This window comes from Drosophila navojoa, chromosome X, assembly GCF_054131105.1.
Source record: "Drosophila navojoa isolate 15081-1374.11 chromosome X, UAZ_NAV_1.0, whole genome shotgun sequence".
Taxonomy (NCBI): domain Eukaryota; kingdom Metazoa; phylum Arthropoda; class Insecta; order Diptera; family Drosophilidae; genus Drosophila; species Drosophila navojoa.
Window position 1 is genome coordinate 913426 of NC_142895.1, and position 12818 is coordinate 926243.

A 12818-nucleotide genomic window follows, 5' to 3' on the forward strand; every position below is an offset into this window, starting at 1 on the left:
ATTATGCAGTGCAGTAAATGCAATTCAATCTCTCTTCTATGTTTTATGATAAATTTGGTCACCCTGATCGTGCAATGCAGCACAGCAATATCGATAACGATAGGCTTAGTCGATTTCACATATCGTAGACGCGCATTTCTGGTTTATTATTCAAATTCGAAGCTAACAAATGAATACATATGTAATTATATTGTGTATTGCAAGTTGCTGGCTTGTTTGCGTATGAACAGAAATATGCAATTAGTTAGAAATTAGATATCAACCTAATTACTAAGAGCACTCAAATTTATGACTCAAACTAACATTATTGATTTTTAAAGTAAAAAAAAAAATAAATAAACATCTATATATACCCTATACTCGTTCAAATTTGAATTTGGCTTTAAATTAATTTCGAAACGAATGTACATATGTTTGCCTCTGGCCCACCCTCCCTTGCTTTGCACTATGCGTGGCTCTCGTTTGGGTCCTCCTCTTCCTCCTCGTCCTCCGCGTCCTCATCGTCCTCATCGTTGAGCAACAGCCAGGGATGATTGATGGCCGAAAAGGCCGTGGTGCGGCGATGGGGATTTGTGCAGAGCATCGGCTTCAGAAAGTCGGCGAATTCGCGAGCATCGCGCGGCGACCAGTTGTACCGCTCCATCAGGACCTGATGCAAAGGATGCGGCACCAATTTCTTAATATTCAAGAGCTCCCCCTTGGAGTTGAAGATTTCAGGCGAGTACTCGCCACGGGCTATCAGCTCCTTGGGTATGGGGCCGCATGTCTCAATTATGTTAGCGATGTGCACCTCGTCCGGGCTGGCGTCGCCGCGCCACTTGTTCGGCTCGAAGAGGTACTCGCCCGTGGCCAGCTCCCAGAAGAGACAGGCGGCGCTCCAGAGATCGGCCGAGGTGTCGTAGCCAGCGCCCAGTATGACCTCGACGGCGCGGTACTCGCGCGTCTGTATGTCCTCGGTGACATGCTGTTCCACGAAGCAGGCGTTGCCCACGTCGGCGATGACCACCCTCAATGGGCAGGGCTGCAAGGCGGGGTCCTTGCGCTCGATCATGCCCATGTTAAGCTTGCCGCTGCTCGAGGTGGTGTCGGGCAGGTCGGCTTGGCGCTGAGCCGCTGCCTTCTTGGCGCCTTTCTTGGTCTTCATGCGCTTGCTGTGCAGATGATGCGATTCGCTGCTCCTCTCCTGCTCGTCCTTCTCGTCGTTCTCAATGCACTTCTGGACGTAGCGCATGAAGTTCTCGGTGCTGCTCTGGAGCAGCTTGACCGCCTTCGAGGAGGAGGCGGAGCCGGAGCTGTGGACGCCCTCGGATTCGGCCATTTTCGAGCGGCGCCTCCTGGCCCGACTCGACGTTTGGCTGTCGCCCACCTGCTCGGCGCTCGACTGCTCCTGGCCGAGCCGCAGCTGGCGCACCTCTGCCGCAGAGAATATGGCGGGTCCGTCGTAGGCTAGGTAGGGCAGCTGGTTTGTGACGGCGTCCAGGGCCATTTTGGTCGTCAGCAGGCCGTGCTTGGCCAGCAGGAGCAGGTCGTCAATGCCGCGCTTGCGCAGCCACTTGCGATGGGCCTGGAAGAAGCTGATGCTCAGCTTGGTCTTGGTGCGCAGCCGGCGCTTGGCCGTCTTGCTCAGCTTGGCGTCGGCCTGGCTCAGCTGCCGCTGGTGTGTGTCCAGGTACTTCTTGGACGCCGCCGTGGCCTGGCGGCGCAGCGACAGCTCGTCGGCCACGAGCAGTACGTTCTCCGGCTTGAGGTCGGTGTGGATGAGGTGGCCCTGGTCGTGCATCAGGTAGAGCCCCTGCAGCACCTGGTAGGCGATCTGCTTGACGTTGTATAGCGGCAGTCCCTGGTAGCAGCTGCGCTGGATCAGCATCAGCATGTTGTCGCCCAGCACGTCGAAGACCAGGCACTGGTGCGTCCCATTGACGCCGCTGGTGCTGAAGCTGTCCGTCATGTTGACCAGGCGGTCGCGCAGCGGGTGATCGTCGAGCTCCGAGATGTGCCGCAGCAGCCGAATCTCGTGGCGCGCCGACTCCGCGTACAGCTCCGCCGACTTGACCAGCTTGATGGCGCAGTAGCAGCTCCGCACCGTGTCGAAGCAGAGCCACACCGTCGAGTAGTGGCCCCAGCCCAGCTTGCTGATGGCGAAGTAGCGCTGCTGGAACGAGTCACCCGCCTTTACCGGATGGTAGCCTCCCGGTCGGTAGTCGCTGGGGCTCTCGTTAACGTAGGTGTACGGCGTCACCAGGGGCAGTGTCACCGCGTCGTCATCTTTACTCACCTCAGCAGTCTCATCCTCATCCTCATCCCTGTCCTCATCCTTGTCACTCTCACTCCCATCGTCAACGTTTGCCTGATCTTCGCTTGGGCGGGAGCCAACGTGTGGAGCCTTTTGCTTTGCCTTTTGGTCCCTTACCCGCAACTTGAGCTGCTCCTTCAGTTCCATGCTGTCATAGTGATCCTGCTTTCGTTTGATTAGCTGCTGCTGCTGCTGCGACTCCTGCTCCAGGTCCACGAATAAATAGTCCGACTGATCCAGCTGCATCAATTGTTCCTGCTCCGAGGCGAGCTTGCGCATCAGGTGCTTCTCCTTGATGTCCTGCTCCTTCTCCATTTCCAGTTGCTCCATTTCCAGCTCCTCCCTGCCCTGCAACGCCACCATTCCCCGCATCCTCTCCCATTCCCGCTTCCTGTCCAGCTCCATTTTGGCCAGCTGCTTGCGCTCCAGTTCCAGTGCCTGCTCCCGCTCCTCGTAGCTGAGCGGAATTTCGGATCGGCTGCGGTAGCAGCGATACTTAAAGCTCTTCGTTTCGCCAAGTGCGAATTGCTCAATGTCATCGGCTTGTTCCATTTTCTGGTCTCTCATTTTCTCCAGGCTCAATTTCTGTTGGGTCATCCGCTCGAGCTGCAGCAGCAGACTGAGATCAGTGCAAGCTGCAGAGGGCTGCTGGATGCCGGAGCTCGAGGAGCCCTCCACCCTAAAGGAGCAACAGGAGGATGATATGGATTCGGTTTCCGGCTTGGTCTCCGTATCCGCGTCCGTTTCGGTCTCCCCGTTGGTTTCCTCTGCCTCCTCGTCGGCCTCCTCCTCCTCCGCCTCATGCTTGGAACTCATCGACTTGTGGGACATGGCCTCACCACGCTGCTCCCCTTCTCACTCCTCCAGTTATCACGTTATCAATACAAATGGTTCGGGATACAAAATATAAATAATGTATATAAATATAAATATATACATGTATCGAGTTTGGGAATTTTATCTGAGTATTCTACATTTACTAAATATACACATGCTACAATTTGAAATTCTACTAAAACGATCCACACATCTCTATGTTTCACAATGTCAATATCAAGCCCCAGTCACAGGAGGCGCCTGCTGCGATCCGAGAAACAGACAGACAACGAAATTCTTTTCTCTTTTCTTTTCCCTCATGTGTTCTCTCCCTTCTCTCTCTCTCTCTCTCTCTCTCTCTCTCTCTCTCTCTCTCTCTTACCTTAGCTCATCTGTCTTCCCTTTTGTTTCTTCTGTTCCCGTTCGCTAATCAGTCTCTGCAGTCTCCACTCTTCCCCCCTCCCTTTATATATCTTCTGTTTTATCTTCGCTTGTCTTTTTCTCTTCTCCTTTCTATCTTTTCTATTCTGTCTTTTATCTTTTTTAATCTCTTTTGATCTTCATTCTTCAGTGTTCTCTCATCTCTCTTCCCTGTTCTTCTCATCTCGTTACCTTTCTCTCTCTCTCTCTCTCTCTGTCTGTCTCTTTCTTGACTTCTCTTCCCCCCTCTGCTCATCACAATTGTAGCACTAATCGAAAAATAGATGTGCAGTGATACGGAAAATGTCATTTGGAGCAACAAAGTGCGAACAGGCAGAATCCTGTTGCCGTTAGCTGGAAAAAAAAAAATGAAACGAGAAAACAAAAGAGGAAAATCAAAAGGGATTAAAACAGTGTTGCAAAATGCACAATTTAACAAAGTCAAATCGAAGAGGAGGTGGTGGTGTGAGGGCTGCGGCAGGGGAGGGTGTCGGGGGTGGGGGTAGCTGCCCATTCAGGTGCTTCAAATGGAACAATGAAACTATAGAAAACTTTTACACCAGAAATTCCCTTTTTTTTTTTTTTTTTTTGGTAGAATTAAAATTGTTGTTTGTATTTTGATTGCCGGCTTAGCATTATTTTTTATATTTTGGGAACAAAATGATGAAAAAACTGACTGTGCCCCTTGCAAATGGAGAGAGAGGGCAGAGAGAAAGTATTTACACAGTTGTTTAAACAAATTTGCCGCTAAGGGTTGAATGGGAAATCCAGTGAAAATTCAATGAAAACTCAAGCGCAAATATGAAAACTCCCGTTCAAATATTTATTTCAGACTTCGATGCCATTCGAAGAGCGGGAGAAGGCAGCGCGAGAGTGGCGCCGGCAGGGGAGGGCCTGACACGTAATACTCCTTTTGTTTGTAATTAGGGGGTATTTCTTATCGAAAAAATGGTTAAGCTCAAGAAAATTGGGCGAGCATTTTTTCCTATTATAATCCATTGCCAAGATCGGCCCAATTGGGCCCTCGGGCAGAGTAAATAAACCAAAATATTTACATAATTTGCTTGAAGTAGCTAAAGATTCCCAGCGAATGGGGCAAATGCAATGGGAATGAGCTTAACAAACAGCATATAGCATATATGTATGTATGTATGCATATGTATATGTATGTATGTATGTAGTATATGTAAATACACTCAATCAGCTGGCATTCCCAGCAAGGTCAATTATTTCAGATATGGAGTATGTACATACATACATACATAGATCATGACTGGAAGGCCAAATCTGTTCGATATTTACTGAAATACATACATACATACATATGTATATTGTGCGTGCAGGCATATACATAAATATATATACATATGTACATATGTATATGCACGTACAATATGTGTGTATGTGCAAGTAAACACAGTATTGATACATACATACATACATACATACATACATACATACATACATACCTACATACATACATACATACATGCATGCATACATACATACGTACGTACATACGTACATACATACATACATACATACATACATTCATACATACACACAATCATACATACATACATAATAAATACAATTTCTGCTACCTTTCAAGCTTAATCAAAATCTGTCATTTGCATGCCAAAGCAAACAGTTCATGCGGAAATTCATGTGCTTTGAGCTGCATCTGGTCACACTGTACAGGTTGGTCAGCAATTTTAAATGCTTGTCATTCATAATTAGTCAAAAAATTGCCAAAAGTGTGCAATTGGAATAAAAGTGGCGGCCAGTGTTGCCGAGCTGCCACACTTGAGTACTTTTTGGCAAGCTTTTCAGTGAGCTGGCAATGCTGTGCTTGCGCTTGCGCTTTTCTGCGCTCTCGCTCTCTTTTCACACTCGTTCGCTACACGGGCAAAAATGAGCGTGCGCAAGCGTAAGTGTGTGAGAGAGAGTGAGAGGGAGAGAGAGAGAGAGTGGGCGAGCCGTTGCGCAGCTGTATTTGATTTTGCAGTGCATTCGCTCGCCGCTCGTTCGTCTTTCGTTTTCTATTGCTAACGGTAATAGGCAGCATAATTGGCGCATTTTACACAAATTGAACAAAAAGACGGAATGCGCAACAATGCAGCAGCAGCAAAGGCGTCGGCGACAGCAGCTGCAGAGCCAGACAAAGAACGGCACATGCCAAAATGCTGCTGCTGCAAAAAAAAAAGAAGGAAAACAAAACAGAACTAAAGAAATGTGTGGAAGAAACAGCAAAGACAGAGACAGAGACAGAGACAGTTGAGGCAGGCGGCGCGGCGAAACAATGGCAAAAGCGGAAAAATCTCGGCAGCAAATAACACCCAAAGGACAGCTGTCTGGATGCAGCGAAGACGTCATCATCAGCCAGCCAGACTGCGACGGCGGCTGCGACTGCGACTGCGACTGCGACTGCGACTGCGACAGCGACGCCGGCGTAGTAATGTCTTAGGCATTGCAGGCGTGCTCGCTGCGCTTGCAGCGTTAGCAGCGCGCGGTCAATCGGTAATTGGATTAGGCCAGGCGCTACCCTGAGCATTGACCCGCTGCAGCACGTTGGCTAATCGAGAAAATCGTGGAACCCCTTTTTTATGCACACATGTATGTGTGTATATGTATGTGTATGTGGAGAAATACCCTTGCCAGGCGAGCGTGTTAGCTATGTGAGCAAGTATGCATTAGGATTCCCTTACGAATGCTCGATTTAGGCTCAACTGACCTATGCGAACTCAGCTCTCCGTGCGGATATTACTGTGCAATTCAGTGGATAGATACACTTGCTTGCATATAGTATAATATATCAAATACAATCAAATCTGTCAACAGCTCTGCGCATAAATATCATATTGGAATTTGGCATGTAAAATGAAATTATTATAATACCAAACTTAGCATCTTTTAGGGTATAGCCACTGCGGCATAGGTCGAGCGGAGAGAGCGAGAGTTTTCTCGATTTTCGGGATTCTGTTGCCAAGGAAAACAACGGAAATTAATTAAGAAAACATTGCATCGCGATATGCGTTGAGGTTGTCCGTCAAACCGAAGAAACCAGCCCGCGGGCAGTCTTGGCCCCTGCCCCTGCCCCTGCCGCTGCCGCTGCCGCTGCCGCTGCTCCTGCCCCAGCCCCTAGCTTTAGCCCTGCTGGCCCGGCCTTGGCCCCTGTCCCGTACCATAACGAAGGTTGATTTTTATTGCATGTAAGTTATTTACATGCACATGAATGCACATCACATCAAAAAAACAACAACAGCATTAAAAGGTTTCCATACATTTTGTTGTTGTTGTTGTGCTCAGCTCAGCTCGGAAGTAGCCGCTGCGACCCTTTCACAATTGGATTTAATTGTGTTTGACTGACTGGAGAACCCTTTGGAAGCTGTCTGCGCGCTCTCCCAGGCGAACGCTGACCAGGATCTGAATACCATATCATAATCAATATATGTATGTATGTATGTATGTATGTATCTTTGCTTACTCTGGAATGAACTTGTCTTGACTTAAGTAAGTTTACCAAATTGTTTATGCATTTTTAATGAATTTCTATTCCATTCTATTCCATTGATATGATAGAGCTAGAGATAGATGCTCGCTCTCTCGCTCTTACATATATATCAATGTACATTCCTAGCCAAGTCTCTCCCTAATAGAAGGTTACATATTAACTTTTGTGCCTTTCAGGCAAAGTCTTGGTATGAGAGCGTCCTGGCTCGGCCGTCCTGCAGGATTTTCGGGATTCCGTCGATTCTTCATGCTTGAGCAATGTTTTTGTGTGCGTTTGCTCCCGATTTTTGTCAACAGTGTGGGAAATGTTGTGGGCTGTGAATGGGAAAATCGAATCATTTATCATGCATGCGCAGGATGTGGGGCGACAGGACATGACTGGGCACAAACGATTGTTGTGGCCAGCCACGGCGCATCCTGTTGCCCAATCAAAGGATATGCCATGCACACTAAGCGCTGAGCAGGATATCACAGCAGCAGCAGCAGCAACGGTAGCAGCGACGGCGGCAGCAGCAGCGGCGGCAGCTGTCCGCGATCGACCGCAAGTTCGCGCCCATGTTGCGGCCCAGTTAATCCTTTAACTGGCGTGCCGGATCAACCAAAACAAACGCCGCTGACCTCTTCATTATGCATTGTCAACGTCGCAGGACAATCGGACAGGACGACGACGACGACGACGATCAGTCAGCGCCAGCGGCCCGCTGAGCTGGAAAATTATGCAAGCGCGCGATGTGTCCGGGATTGCGGACGCCTTGTAAGATGCCGAAATGTCGAGCTGCCCTAGGGCGGACCAGCACCTATCCGGAATTTGCCTTTATCGCTTGCGCTTGTTTTTATTGCCCCCGTGTCGGACAATTGATTCCGTGACATAAATTCTGGATGTAAACAGCCTTACGGTCAGCCCAGGCCCTGGCCCTGGCCCCGCGATTGAGTTGTCACATAAATCTCAGCCGCCAGACGGACAAAAGCCTCCAGTGTATGTGTGTGTGTGTGTGTGTGTGTGTTCTCTATCTAATTGCCGTTGGCTGTGCGAAAAGTAGCCCAAGCACTGAAGCCTGGGAAAATAGATCTTTCCATTGCGATTGCATTTATACGGAAGCCAAGTCTAGCTGTAATTTATTGCTGTAATTGTTGTCATCATCATCATCATCATCATCATTATCGCCATCATTATCATTGTTGTTGCAAATATATTTAGCATTTGATATATGTAACATTCGCAGCATTAGCATTAGCTTTACAAGTAGAGCTAGCATTAGTTGTCTATTAGCATTAGCATTAGCATATATATTAGCATTATCATTGGCAACATTGTCATTATTATTGCCATTAGCATAAGCATTCCAATTGGCATTTTCCATCTAAATTTAAATCGAATTCTCATCAATATCACTCGATCATATCTTTCCTGTACTTTTATAGATCTTTATGGAATTGCTGAACCCCATAAGCAGCTACACTTGGCCATGTCGACAATAAATAATCTACAAATTGGCAAATAAACCCTTTTGATGCGTGCATATTTGATATATAGTCGAATTATTCATTCACTTTGAGCGCATTTACAGTTTGATTTGGACTTTGGCAACCCCTGCCCCCTCCTCCATGCGATGCATTTGCCATTTGAAATCTCTGCAGTTTGTGTGTGTGCGTGTGTGTGTGTGTGCAACCCTTTTTGCTCTGATGTTGAGGTCTATGTATGTGGCTGGGCATAGGCAGGCGAACCTTTGCCCCGATTGCAATTGATTTGAAACGTATTAACCCATGACCGCTTTAGCCATTGTTTATTGACTAATTTGTGGTTAAAAATTTGGCGCGATTTCACAATTCGCATTCCTCGAGACAGATTGAGATTTATGTGCGAGTGCGAATGCGAGTGCATCTGTATGTGTGTGTGTGTGTGTGTGTGTGTGTTTGCCAATAAATCTTTTTGCTTTTTTTAAGTGTGCGAAAACTTTTGGCTTGCTGTGCAGCGAGCGGAAAAACAACAACAACAAAGAAGAGTTTGGACAAAGCGAACGAGAGACGTGAGAACGAGGAGTGCGACCGAGAGGTCAAGGGTCGAACTAGAGGCGCACGTTGAGATGCCAACTAAAGCCGATCCCATATAAAGTTGAGTACTATTGGAGCTCTTGGAACTGCAGACCCTTCGATGATGATAGCCAGCTAGACACCCAGAGAACTGCACTGGACTGGGATATACCCCTTATGGAAATCTATGTGTTCGCTGTCCTCCGATCCTCGCCGCAAGTAGCTCTAATGGATCCGTTGTAATTGCATTCAGATAACTGTTAAGAGCTTGTCGCAAGTGCCTCGACTTCCTGGCTGCGCCCTAATTGACAGTTGTCAACGGGGGTGGAGCGGGTGGCAGCGGCGAAATTCCAGAGTCATAAAATTAGAAATTAACCCGATGGTAAAACATCTGTAAAAGAGCTAAACAAATTTTTCATTTGCCATCATAAACTTGCAGTTCGACTTTTGTGCTAATGTGTTAGACGCGTGGGTCGTGGGTCGCTGATCGAGGTGGTGGTTGCTGGCGGTGCTGGTGGTGCGATATGCATCGTGCTCGACGTTAGCCTTTGACAGTTTATCATTAGGCTGAGGGTTGTCAAAGGTCCTTCAGGCAGCATAATGACGACTCTCCTGGCCCCCCCCACCATTAGATGCATGGTAAACAGTTGAGGGGTTTTCATAAATTTAATTGATTTTCTGCACTCGGACAACGCAGTCATTAGCAGATCCTTGAACAGCGATAAACCCAACCACTAACTGCTCCTGTTCTTATGATTAATGTACGCACTCACTGACCAGAGAGGCGGAGAGGGAGGGCTACAGAGAAGAAGGGGGAGAGGGAGAGCGAGCGAAAGCAAAACAGAAAGACACATAGATGCGAGAGAGAGAGAGAAAGGAAATGAGATTGAGAGAGCTCCTGCAAATACAGACCAAAGTTACCAAAATAACGCTTAAACGGCACATAATATGTTTATACAATGTAAGCACAACGAGAGATTCTGTTGTTACAGCCCAACGGATGGCCAATAATATATGCAATCATAATTGATTTTCTTTTCTTTCTTTTGTTTTCTTTGAATAATCTTAGTTGCATGACAAATCCTGCAAATCAACTTCGATAATTCGGCAGAGGTGAATTATAAATCATATCACGTATCGAAAGTCTGAAAAATGCGTGCGGTTAACAGTGCGCGTCGAATAATCGTGCAAAATCTAGTTCTCATTAGCTAATTGCTTTCCAATTGGAAATTATCCAATTGGACTGCGGTCATGAGTGGGAGAGTGCTTAAAGCTGAAACTTGAGTATGGTAAGGCTACATGAAAAAGAGCGAGAGAAAATGAATGTATTTCCCAGAAACTAACTGCTCAAATATTTGCCTGCCTGCGTACTTGTCAACTAGTGGGCGAATCGGAAGAGACTGCGTAAGTGGGAGTGAGGAGGAGATAAGTAGTGTGCGACTAGAAGCTTGCTGCGCAGCGTTAGTGAGAACGAGCTGAAGAGAGTGTGAGCGTGCGTAAGAAAGCATCTTTCTATCTAGCTTAGCTGAAGGGGAAATCAAAGCACGAATGGGGGGAGCGGGAGAAATAGCATGTGTAGAAGTAGCTACCTGCGCATCGTGAGTGGGAGTGAGTTGAAGAGAGTGTGACCGTGCGTAACTAAGCATCTTTCTATCTAGCTAAGTAGAAGGGGAAATCGAAGCACGAATGGGAAGAGCGGCAGAAATAGCATGTGTATGAATAGCTAGATGGCATCGTGAGTGGGAGTGGGTCAAAGAGAGTGTGAGCGTGCGTAAGTAAGCATCTTACTGTCTAGATAAGCCGAAGGGGAAATCAAAGCACGAATAGGAAGAGCGGCAGAAATAGCATTTCTTTAAGTAGCTAGCTGCGCATCGTGAGTGGGAGTGGGTTAAAGAGAGCGTTAGCGTGCATAAATGAAATTTGCTATGCGGCCAGAGCTAAGGAGCAATGTGAAAGGGGAAAGCTGCGGCGCAGCTAAATGACAAACAAAGTTTGACTCAGGGCACAGGCAAAGCTGCATCTATGTGTTGCACTACGTTTCCTCATGTGGAAAAAAGTATGTATGCAAATTTGCTGGCTTGCCTGCCAGGTTGGGCCTTGGGCCAATCAATTACATAAAAAAATTAAGGCAAAGAGGTTAAGCTTGGGTAAGGCAGAGAGCGAGCGAGCGAGTACGATTCAATAAACTTAACATGCTCATCGTTAGTGAGAGCGAGTTAAAGAGAGTGTTAGCGTGCGTAACCAAGCATCTTTCTATCTAGCTACATAAGTCGAAGCGGAAATCGAAGCACGAATGGGGAGAGCGGGAGAAATAGCATGGGTAGAAGTAGCTGGCTGCGCATCGTGAGTGGGAGTGAGTCAAAGAGAGCGTTAGCGTGCATAAATGAAATTTGCTATGCAGCCAAAGGTAAGGAGCAATGTAAAAGGGGAAAGCTAAAGAGAGTGTTAGCGCGCGTAACTAGGCATTTTTCTATCTAGCTAAGCCGAAGGAGAAATCGAAGCACGAATGGGGAGAGCGGGAGAAATAGCATGTGTATAAGTAACTAGCTGCGCATCGTGAGTGGGAGTGGGTTAAAGAGAGTGTGAGCGTTCGTAACTAAGCATCTTTCTATCTAGCTTAGCTGAAGGGGAAATCGAAGCACGAATGGGAAGAGCGGCAGAAATAGCACTTGTTCAAGTAGCCAGCTGCGCATCGTGAGTGGGAGTGAGTTAAAGATAGCGTTAGCGTGCATAAATGAAATTTGCTGTGCAGCCAAAGATAAGGAGCAATGTAAAAGGGGAAAGCTGCGGCGCAGCTAAATGACAATGTTTTACTCAGGGCAAAGGCAAAGCTGCATCTGTGTGTTGCCTCATGTGGAAAAAAGTAAGTATGGAAATTTATTTGCCTGCCTGCCTGGTTTTGCCTTGGGCCAATCAATTAAGAATTACATAAGAAAAAAAATTTAGGCAAAGGGGTTAAAGTTTGGGTAAGGCCGAGAGTGAGCGAGCGAGCGAGCGAGTAAGATTCAATAAACTTAACATTTTATTCAAATTTAATTGCAGCCATGCATTAATTTTAATGTTTTGCATCGGAACCTGATCCTAAGCAACTGTCAAATGCTTGACAAACTCTTCCAGCGGAGACGCGCACTGAGACTGAGACTGTGTGTGTGAGTGAGAAAGATTTGCTGTCCCGTTTATGGAACTCATTTGCATAGGGAAGACGGAGCCAACCCTCTTTACAGCGGCCTCCTTTTCTTATTCGTTTGGCCAATGGCTTTTGCGGTCGCGAGGTTAGATTTATGAACAGCAACAACAATAACAATATTCTATAGTTTCCCTTCATTTCGCTCTAAATGCGCATTTTTATGTCTAAACTTTTGGATTTTCTTTTCCAAATTCTTGTAATTTTCTTGACAATTAAATATGCAAATGCGACTAAACGTTTAGCCCCTGGCCCGAGACCCTGCCCCTGGTCCTGATCGTGGTGCATTGTACATTTATCGTATTTTGTCCCGACCCGAAGCAAACAAATACAAAAAAATAAAAAAAAAAATAAAAATTAATTTAGAGCTAAGATTTACTTGATTCTTTGTTCAAATTGCATTCACATCAAATCGGGCAGAAAGTTATTTGTAGTGCATTAATATAGCGTAATAGTTTGCTTGGCTATCTCTGATCTAGGCATCGTCGTGAGTTACGCTAAAAAATGCCCACTATTGAAAGATAAAGCGATAAAAATCGGACTAAATGAAATATGTAGAAA

The 12818-nt window shown here is 46.7% G+C and overlaps 1 protein-coding gene across 1 annotated transcript; it reads right to left on the reverse strand.

Moving 5' to 3' along the window:
- Positions 1 to 113: 113 nt before the first annotated feature.
- LOC108655618 (SRSF protein kinase 3-like) lies at positions 114 to 3310 on the reverse strand. Its single transcript, XM_089263373.1, has one exon. It carries the CDS (start codon positions 3122 to 3124, stop codon positions 446 to 448), a length of 2679 nt encoding a protein of 892 aa, XP_089119499.1. The 5' UTR covers positions 3125 to 3310; the 3' UTR covers positions 114 to 445.
- Positions 3311 to 12818: the final 9508 nt, after the last annotated feature.

Excerpts from the sequence above, each read along its gene's own strand:
- LOC108655618 (XM_089263373.1), bottom strand. The coding sequence starts at position 3,124 with ATGTCCCACAAGTCGATGAGTTCCAAGCATGAGGCGGAGGAGGAGGAG.